Source organism: Aulonocara sp. 'chitande type north' Nkhata Bay, linkage group LG12 (assembly GCF_057382095.1).
Source record: "Aulonocara sp. 'chitande type north' Nkhata Bay isolate Kocher_YH1m ecotype deep benthic linkage group LG12, A_spYH_male_GT1.1, whole genome shotgun sequence".
Lineage (NCBI taxonomy): Eukaryota > Metazoa > Chordata > Actinopteri > Cichliformes > Cichlidae > Aulonocara > Aulonocara sp. 'chitande type north' Nkhata Bay.
In genome coordinates, this window is record NC_141355.1 from 30,587,623 (window position 1) to 30,598,227 (window position 10,605).

A 10,605-nucleotide genomic window follows, 5' to 3' on the forward strand; every position below is an offset into this window, starting at 1 on the left:
CTGAGAGTTATCTATCTGCGAGCTGGAGGATCCTACAGAAATATTGGAAGACGAAGTACTGTTTAATTCCACCATGTAAACCCTGCAGCTTTAGCACAATAAGTAGGAAAGTGTATTTTTTACTATTGTCAAAAATATCTTCTTTCTAAATGCTTTAAAATAAATCACTGCAAATGTATGTAAAGCTACCGGCTTTCAATATTTGGCTGATTTTCTTTAGTCTTTGGCTGATTTGTAATTCAATTATAGATGGTTTGTTGACATATGTTATTTGACGAGTGGCAAATGATATACTGTGACAGTGTCTACGGACTGGAAGTATAAACAGAGACAGATAATCTCATCCTCCCTTGGCAAATGAAACAACAGACTGCATAGGAATAAATTCCTCGCAGCAACTTTTCCATAAAAGGCAGTTGAATCTCATGCTAATGTTGCAGTTTTTAAAGATAAACCCGGGATTCTGCTTTGATTACCTGACACTTAATAATTTATCAGCGGTTCAACAGCGTATGTCTGCATTTCAACATTCTCCGCTCCGTACTCCAACTCCGAGTCTGAGCACTGCACATTTTCTACAAGAGCCCTTTCATTTCAGCTTGTCATGTTTCTGCAAAGCTTGGCATTCTGAATGTTCTCAGACACAACCGAATTAGATCAGTCAAGCGGAGGGCACAGAGCGTCTGCTGCTGTGCAGGGGTGTCATTAGCAGCAAGAGGAAGGGGGGGAAGTTCAACTCTGTCAATGCCAAATATCCCTAATTCTTCAAACTAAATGAGGTCCCTGCCTCATACATAAAAACACAATCCTGGTCTAGAATTATTTGGCTTAACCACAAAAGTATGCAAGGATTTTGCATTCTTCATTGTTAAATGCATACAGAGCCGTTTCGTGCATGTAATTACTTTTGTCATTCACGACCAGCTTACGTTTCCCCTTATATTGTGTCAAATTCTTCATAATAACCTTTTGAGAAAGAAAAAAAAATCATTCAAGCAATCAGTGTTTATGAAGCGATGAAAATAGAGACTGAATGAAATTAAATGTTCATTTCTCTTTGCGCTGTAATAGAGGCAATCATGGGACACTTACAGAAAGCATTAGCACATATTCTCAAAAATAGATTTCATATCCAGCTCCAGCAAAGAAACATAAAAAAGCAGATAAAGCATTGACAGGCACGTCACTAATCCATCAGCTGATCCAGATGATAGACTTTTTCTGCGGCGCTAGGCATGAATACAAAATTTCATACAATAAAACCACAAGAGATTCACAGAGAATACCATCCCTCTCCACCTGCAATAAAATAGAGATGTCTAGTGGTCCCTCGCTGAAATCCCACTGGTCTCAGTTCTTTAATGACTCTCCCTGTGTGATCTCCCACTTCAATATGCTCTTTCTACATAAAAAAGTTCATTAAATTAAATTAGTAAGACCGTTAAACACAAGGCCTTGGAGATCAATTCATGTGGAAAACAAACTATGATCTATGAAAATAAACTTCACTATATAAAACACTTTGTGGTTTGCTACGCGAGACTCTGCTGCCTTTGACACACATCATGCTGTTAACATGTGAGCATAAAAGAAACACACATGACAATGTTTTCAAACACGTGTTTACACACAGCCCTGGGAAGCGCACATTATAACTCTGCTTTCTAGTCTGTGGCGATGAGGTCAGATACACATGAATACAAAAATAGATTTTTTCAGGTTCTTAGTGGTTGTTGCTAGGGTTATATTGGTTGCAGGCACCACAGCACATATGGGAATAAATTAAGTCTTTTTCTTGGTCTGTAAATGGATCTCAGTAAAGGATTGGCGCTGTGTTTTTCTTTGCATGGAATTTCTTTTGGAAGCTGTCATTTCCTGTATGAAATTATGAGTGGGTATTAAACTGTTCCCATTGGAAAATGTTACTTTGTGAGCTTTCAGAAAAAAACAGGTGTAAATAGTGATATTGATAATCTTTTTTTTTATGTGTCTGTGGACCTTGTCAGACTGTGCGCACCATCCGGCGTCGACGTTGCTACCCGCCCACCTGGAAGCGCTGGGTGTTCTTCCTTTTCCCGGGCACCATGATTGCCACATCTGCCGTGGCACTCTACGCCTTTGTGGAGACAGAGGAGAACTACTTCTACATACACAGCATCTGGCACATGCTGATTGCAGGGAGTGTGGGCTTTCTCCTGCCACCTCGAGCCAAGCCTGATGCCAAGGTGACCCCACTGAAGCGTAGGCGGGGCTGTGGCTATCAGCTGTGTGTGAATGAGCATGAGGAGCTTGGCCTGGTGGACCCAGGCATCATTTCCATCAATAGCATCTGCACCAGCTGATAAACTCCCCACTGTCAACCTTTTACCTTAGAGACACTTCATTGCCTTCTTTTACTTGGGAAATTCACACACGGGAAATTAAGCCACAGAACTTGAAAAAGCAATGTAAATACTTTAATGCCGATGTGACACTATGTATTTCTTTTTTTCTGTTGTTATTGTCATGGTAATTACTATCAATACAAATGTAATTATTATTATTATTATCTATAGTTAAAGTTCTGATGAATTGTGGGTGTACAGTGACACACTGTTGTTTGTGAATATGTATTTAAAGTCTAAGCTGAAACACTGCTGCTACCTGACAGTGACTGTAAAACTGCTTCTGTTAGTTATTTATTGGTGGTCTTGTACAGTAAACAGGCCAATTATACTATTGTAGGGGTACAGATAAGGGGAGGGATATGGACGGACATTTAACAAGGGCACGGCTTTTCTGAAATTCTTTTGGAATATATATCTTTTGCACTGAGACACAAAAAATGTTATTCTGTAAATTTTTATAAGGATATAAATTACAGTGGGCATCACAAATGTAAAACCTAGCTGTCATGTGGAATGTTAGACTGTCTTTTGCAATGTACTGCTTTTACACGAATGTGCTGATTGTTCTTGAAAAAGAACAGTTCCAAAGTCCAGTTTCCTGTGCTTAGAGAAGAGGGGAGGCAGGATTACTTCAGAGACCTCAAACCAAGACCTCACCTCCCTGCTCTTTTCTGACAGGACCTGTGTGACACCACATTCATGAACAATAAATGTTTTCTTTCTTTGCCTCAGTATTGCTTTGCTTCCTTCGAAGCTTTTAAACGTAGTGCAACTGGCAAAGCCTCCCACAAAGACATCGTAGTGCAATTCCTGGCCCTAATGGATGGCAGTGGTTTTCAGACAGTGAGATGAGATGTTGTCAAAAGCATCCTCCCAGGAATAGAGCTAAAGATAAATAATTCTCCTACAGAGCGGGAGCATGAATGCCGCTTCAGTCCATACTGTTTATATGTAGACTCTCTTCTTATATAAAGAAAAGAAAAGCTGTGAAAGTTTTATTACTGTTTGCTGTATTCCTTTTAGGCATGATCCATCAGTCGTTCTTCAATATTTATCGTTCTGGGTGGTTTCAGGTTTTTGTTCTTTTTATTTCAGAATAGATTAAATAATTTATTGTTTTGGCAGGTGTACAAGTGAAAATTGTACCTGGGCTTGATAGCCCTCCAATAAGATATGATCACAGTGCTCAGAGTGAGAGACATTTTGAAAGTACGCTCATTTAATCCTTTGACTGATACAGCATCCCTGTAGCTGTTAGCTACAGCAAAAAAGACAGAAAACCTGGAATAACAGTTTTACATCATATTAAATAACCAAATATAAGAGTTCTTTGAGTCTTAGCTTGATAACCTACAGTATCAGATGTTTTTTACATGTAAATGCAGTCAGCTGAGAGTTTAAAAGCAAAGCAGTTATATAGTATATTAGGTTATTCTCACTGCTGTTGCCCTCATACATAATATCTATTTACCGTTATACACTTTCATGTCTTTGGACCTTAGACTTTATATAAAGATAAATATAGCCTCTGGGGAGGCAGAGAGCTAGCTGTATAAAAACACAAGTCCAATTGTAAAGAAGTCTATAAGAAAATGATCCTAGTTTTCACTTGATTTGTGGCCTCAGTAAACACTTTTCCTGATGAGTTTATAATCACCATTGCCAGTTTCAAGGCTTCATCAGTGCCTGATCCTCATTTTGTACATTATGATCCTCATTTAGAATAAAATATATGATAAAGAAGGGAATGCTTTAGAGTGAAGGCTATCTCATGATTATGAGCCTGTTACTCAGTCAGAAGACATTGTGAGACCATGCAGTTATCAGTTCAGTTTCTCCACTGATTGCATTTTCCTTATGTGATGTTTCCCTTATGTGATGTTCACATTTTGATACCTGGCCAACTTTAGCATTTTGGGTCTTTTTTATTCAATTTAGTCATAACAGTCTGTAAAAATACTTAACATATGTTTACTTTGTCCCAATTCCAAACAATTCATCTCAGTCTGTAGTTCAGCTCCCATTAAATAAATAGCCTGTTGGTGCCAGCATATAAACCACACAAGGGACAGAGTTTTGCTCTGTGTGTTGCATACTTAGTTCATGCACTTTATCTATCTTTCTGTCTATCTTGGACCCACACACCTCTTACATGCTTCTGTTGCTCCTTGATAAGGAGGAGAATTTATATCAAGGAACATCTCACAGTCAGGATGATTTTCTAGATGCCATCTAGGATATAAAGTTAAAGATTTCACGTCACACCATTTGCGCTGGCCCTGGTTGCATCGTGGTGGCAGTCATGCGGGATGGCTTATTTCTTGGGCATGAGGACCATTCGCTCTCACCATTTTTGACATCCATTTCCCCCCCTTGATGGCTGCTGATGGGACTGTTTGGGAGCAAAATGATGGTCAGTCTCATCGGTGTTTTCAAACTCACTGTTATACTCCGAATTAATGATCCTGCTGTAGCTCACTTGATTGAGTAGGTGAGCCATATATTGAACATTAGAGTCCTTACCACAGGACGAGTTTGAGTTTGCCCCAGACTGTTTCCTGTATTTTAAACCCCTCCTCTCCCAACCCTGCTGTCCAATAAAGAAGGGTTGGGATCCAACAAAGGCAAAAGGACTCTGTACTGAAAAATCTTCTTCCAGACTTTCTCTTTTGTCTGAAATCACAAAGTTCTCTTAGAGAATATTTTCACCATTTTGATTGAAAAGCAGGCACAGGCACAGCTACTTGTTGTTTCCTGTCCCTGATTTACAGTTGTGACAGAATGTGAAACAATACAGAGTAGTTCTCACAAAACAGAGTGTAAAATGTGCAGGAATGCAGGAGCAGAGAGTTGGAGGGTTGGAACACAGACACACAAGAAAAACACACGTTGTATATGTGCTTATATTATAATTTATATGTCCTTTTCCATAAATGCGACAAGGTGTCTGAGGTTGAAATGATATCAAATCACATAATGTTTCTTTTGGTAAGCATTGGAAACAGGTCCAACACCTGAACACCAAACAAGATTAAGACTGTTACTGGGCATCTAAAACATTTATCATCAGTCAACAGAGTCACACGTTAGATTTTTGGAAACTAAGCTAGTACTAGCATTAGCTCCTCGGTACTATCTCGTGATCCAAATATGGTTATGTTGAATTTTTAGAAAATAAACAAACAAATGCCAACAGCCAAAATGTCAAAGAAAAGGTTTCAAAAGAATCTCTGAAGTCTATTAGATGATGTCACTGTGGAAATGTCCATCTTTTATGTACAGTACATGTGCCCGGCATGCAAAATGTATGAGATGAATTCTATAAGCATGCCTGTCTCTGTTGTTTAACTCCACCTACAGTATGTGTGAACGGAGGATTACCAGAGCTTACCAAAGGAGACTTTCATAGCAACTGGAAACTAATATTTCTAAAGAAAACCTGCCACCTGATGTTTTCTTTTTGGTTATTTTTTAAGGCTACTTCCTACACATGACCTCTTCTATTGTTTTAAAATGTTAACTCGCCTTATTAACAACACTTATAATTGAATAACAACTCTTTTTTTAAATTCTACCTTTAAAAGCAAAGTCTTTATTTACAGCTGAAGATAGAAGATTCTACTAAAGCCTCAAACTACTGCAGCTAATTATTTCTCAAGTGTTTGTGTGTGTGTGTGTGTGTGTGTGTGTGTGTGTGTGTGTTTGTGTTTGTGTATGTTTTTATGTTCCAGCTAAATAACAAGACTAGCATATAGTGCAAGGAAATCAGCAAACATGGCAATTTGTCCCCCGGGAAGGTCCATGCAGAATTTCATGGCATACAGTTACATTATTCTCTCACAAACTGAGGCACGATTGTGCCCATTAACAGAGTTGTGTCAGGATATGTCCAAATAAGACCTCCAAAAAATCATAAAAACACATGTTTGTGTGTTTGTGTCTGAGAGAGACTATTGAGCTTTAAAATATAACAGAATGAGGTCTCTGAAGGCTATATAAAGTCCTTACATTGAATTTTCTTCTCTTTGTTTGAAGGGAAAGGCGCAGGAGCCCGATGTCTACACTGTGTTGCTACGGTGCTATTAAATAAGAAACAGTATCAAAATGACTCATACAGTTATTTATGCTTAAAATGTTTGTTGAATCATATTTATATTCATATTCTTTATATAGAATTTCATTAGGGATTTTTAAATGCACAAAGGTACAGCCCACATATTCCACACAACCTAGACAACCTATAGCCTTTGCTGCACTCGACATCTCATCAAAACATCAAAGCATCCTTTTTTTTCTTTTTCTGTATTATTATTATTTTAAGAATTTAAGAGGCACTATTCTTAAAAAATCTTGTTGGTACTGAACAGGAAAATAAAGTGCCTTTAAAATTCAAAATGAAAGAATGGTTAAGTTAACACAAAACTTTGTGAAGCTGTGTATATTTCAGGGCATTTTCTCAGTCACTCCCTTGCCACATCAATGAAAAGCCAAGAAATGGAAATTCATGTAATAAGAGACTCAATATTCCAAGTGCAGAGTGCACCCCTTGGCAGGAATAAAAAGCCTCAGACTGTACTTAATGAGACAAATTAGACCAAAATGACAAGGTCTTAGATATTGAAATTTCAAACACTGGATATTCTTTTACTTCCATCACACATGAAATCAAAGCTGCAAGAGGCATCTTTGTATTCATAGATTCTTGGCTAACATAACAGGGTTTTTATTACTTTAAAACATCTCCATAACCTACGGTGGGAGAGCTATTTAGTCTTCACTTATTTACATGGCTGTTCCAAGGTTAGTTTCTGCAGTTTGAGGATGCAAAGACAAAGTACTAGGAAATTTGACGAAAAAAATAAGATCTAGCAATCATGCCAAATATCTCTGCTTGCTATTTGGCTAACAGAGTCATGTTTTCAAAATGATCCATTCATTTTCTTAGCTGCTTTCTGATTCAAGGTCATGAGAGGATGGAGCCTGTCCCAGCTGTCACGGTGGAGAGGCAGGGTACACCTTGGACAGGTCTCCAGTGTACTGCGGGGCGAACGCAGAGAAGAAGACAATCTTTCATGCTCATGTTCAGTCCTACGGCCAATTTAGATCCCCCAATTAACTTGATAAGTATGTTTTTGGACTACACAGTTTTTGGAGTATATCCAGAGAGAATCTCATACAAATGATTCCAAGCAAAAATTAAATGAATAACGTGCACATGCAGCAATCTTATGATTTGGACTGACTGAAAAATGATTGCCTGCTGTGTTATTTCATATTTTCCAAAGCAATGCAACCTAAACCCAAAGGTGCCAGTTATCTCACTTTTCCCCCAAATATACATAAACGTTTTAAAAATATGGAGTTCACAGGGTGTTTTAATTGGTAGATGATGGTGGCACAAACTGATTTTTTAACATATACCCTACGAAGCATCAGCATGTCTATAGGCTCTCCATCAGGTTCAGTTTGAACTGATTAATGTAATGACTTTTGTTATGATTCTATTGGATTTTCATTTGTAAGAAATCGACAATAGTTTCACTATAATGAGCACTTTTCCAGCTATAAATTATAACAGATGCACAAATCGTATGGAGAGCATAAATTTAAATAATGTGTTAAAACATTAAAAATAAAAATGAATCATGCAAACGGCACAGCAGTGCAGAAGATGTGAACATAAAAACATTACACAGAGCTAATAACATGAGTCAATAACACGAAGAATATGCATATTTGAAGGAACGAAGAAAAACTCCTCGGTGCCGTACAGGGAACACTGCTGAAACGATTAAACTTATTCAAAGCACATTTTTATGTGTTTTGAATGCCCCAGCAATAACAAGAGTTTAGCCTTCAACTTTACTCATGTTAGAAATTTTGACCTCGGTGTCAACAGAGCTGCACATCGTGAGCATCCCAAAGTAGGAACAGAAAGGCAGTCTGAGCACAGTTTATATACAAGGTCAACACAAAGATGCATAATGCGGTCGAAGCAGTTGAAATGCCCGAGGGCTCGTGACTAAGTAGCTTTTCGTTCGGAAGGGTTTAAATTTGAAAAAAGTCAAAAGAGCGAGTTAACCCACAACGTCATGTTGGTCAGTCTCCAGTGGTTAAGATGTCCATTGGGTAGGGGTCATTAGGTCCAGTGTCTGTTCTGCATGACTGCATAGCAACCAGGAAATGAGCCCATTTTACAGAACCAGATGCCCTCTGGGGTGCAAATGCTAGCTCGTAATGATGTTAGTTTATTAATAAAGAATGTATTACATTTTGAACAGACAAATTCAATCACAGTGAAAATACACAAAGAAAATGTTATTCTTTCTCATTTTTATTCTTATTTCTATGTTTCACTGACCTTTTCATTGAGGTCAAAGCTAGTGTTCCTGTGTAACCATTGGGGGGGAAACATTGACTTTTCCAGCATCCTCATCACTGTATCACTCACTTAAATTGAGCTTGAAACAGTAATGAGCTTCATTTTCCTCATGAGCCACACATTCTGCATAAAGTTGTGATTTAAATATAAATGAGAGATTAGTGTATGTCCATGAGGGAGATTAAAAGTTAGGAAAGAGAGCAGAACTAGTGATTAATTTGTTACAGCTACTGTGACTCTATCAGTTGGAGGAGGAAGAGAGCCTCTTCTTTCACTGCAGGAGCAAACAGTACGGAGACTGCAGGGAAAGTTGAGAGTCTTGAGTTTTATCTCAGCTACTGACCTCGGGGCAGCAGGTTAAATACTGAACTGGGGAACAAGTCCACAGTATTAGGTGGAGGGAAAAGAAGTCAACAGAGTTTCAGACCTCTTAAAGGAACACTGTTTGACACTATTTTGTCCAGTCCCTATTGGCAGCCCATTTTACCGCTACTGCCTACTGGCCACCTGTGTGCAGGCAATCAACACCCATGCCAAGTCCCAAAGTGTTTGTTTCTGCTGTATTAAATATTACATGTTGTTATTCACATACACTCACCACAATAGGAAAGAAAGCTGATTTAAGTTATATTAAACGTGGTATGGTTCTTGGTGCGAAATGCACTGGTTTGAGTATTTCAGAAACCATAGTTAATGTCAATGCTCTGAGAAAAAAAATGCCTTGTTGGTGCCAGATGTCAGAGGAGAACGGCCAGATTACTTCAGTCTGTCAGAACTCAAATAATGCCTGCATCCATGCAGAAGAGAATCTCTGAAGATGCAATGCATCAAACCATAAAGCAGATGAGCTACAGCAGCAGAACCACACCAGATGCCACTCCTTTCAGCTAAGAATAGCAAAGTAAGGCTACCGTTTGCACAGGCTTACCAAAACTTGACAAAAGAAGACTGAAAAAATGTTGCTTGGTCTGATGACAACTTCCAGGTGGTAGGGTGAGAACTGTAAACAACATGAGTCTTCTGTTGGCTGCTTCCACCAGGAAAACACAGCACATCACAAAGCTCAGATCATCTCAAACTGGTTTCCTGAACATGACAGTGAGTTCATTGTCCTCAAATGGTCTCCACGGTCACCAGATCTCAATCCAATTGAGCACCTTTGGGATGTGGGACAACAGGAGATTTGCATTGTGGATGTGCAGCAATTGTGTGATGCTATTGTGTCGATACAGACAAAAATCACTGAATGTTTGTAGGAGTTTGTTGAAACTATTCAGCACTGTAGACTAAAGGGAGCTAGCAAGGTTTACCAAGGTGTACCTCGGTAACACTGGGTAGTGTCCAGTGAGTGTAGCTATATATTATTCAGTCTACAGCTTTTCCAAATTTTATGGTAGGTTGTATTACTTCCAAGCAAATGTCCATTAATTCAGTGGGGAATAACAGGAGACTCAACACATCAGATTTTTATTCTCTTGTTAGAAATCTGAATTTATTTTTGTTTTTATACAATGTAGTTATCGTGATATTACAATACCGCATGCACATACAAGTACTGCCATCTGTAATCTACAACAACTGTTTTATTACTGATATCATGCATTATAAAATATATGATTTTTGATGAGTATGATATTGTCAGTGGTTTGGTTGCCAGCCATTATTGTCATTTGCTACTGTAAATAGTTTATTACTTTATTGTAGCTTAATGTCCTCGACCATGCAGCTTGAATTCATTTCTTGTCTTGATTGAGTGTTATCAGCTTTGTAGCAGTTCCCCTGTCATGGTTATTCCCCTGCTGCTCATGGTTATAAGAGACTGCTGTATTCAACATT

The 10,605-nt window shown here is 38.4% G+C and overlaps 1 protein-coding gene across 2 annotated transcripts in view; it reads left to right on the forward strand.

The window, feature by feature from the left end:
• The window catches only part of tmem8b (transmembrane protein 8B), a 34,956-nt gene extending 31,838 nt beyond the window's left edge, over positions 1 to 3,118 (forward strand). For both annotated transcript variants that reach the window (XM_086315062.1, XM_086315063.1), the window contains exon 13: positions 2,007 to 3,118. In XM_086315062.1, the coding sequence (XP_086171188.1) occupies positions 2,007 to 2,342 (336 nt within the window). In that variant the 3' untranslated portion in view covers positions 2,343 to 3,118. The remainder of the gene's footprint in view (positions 1 to 2,006) is intronic.
• The last annotated feature ends 7,487 nt before the right edge of the window (positions 3,119 to 10,605 follow it).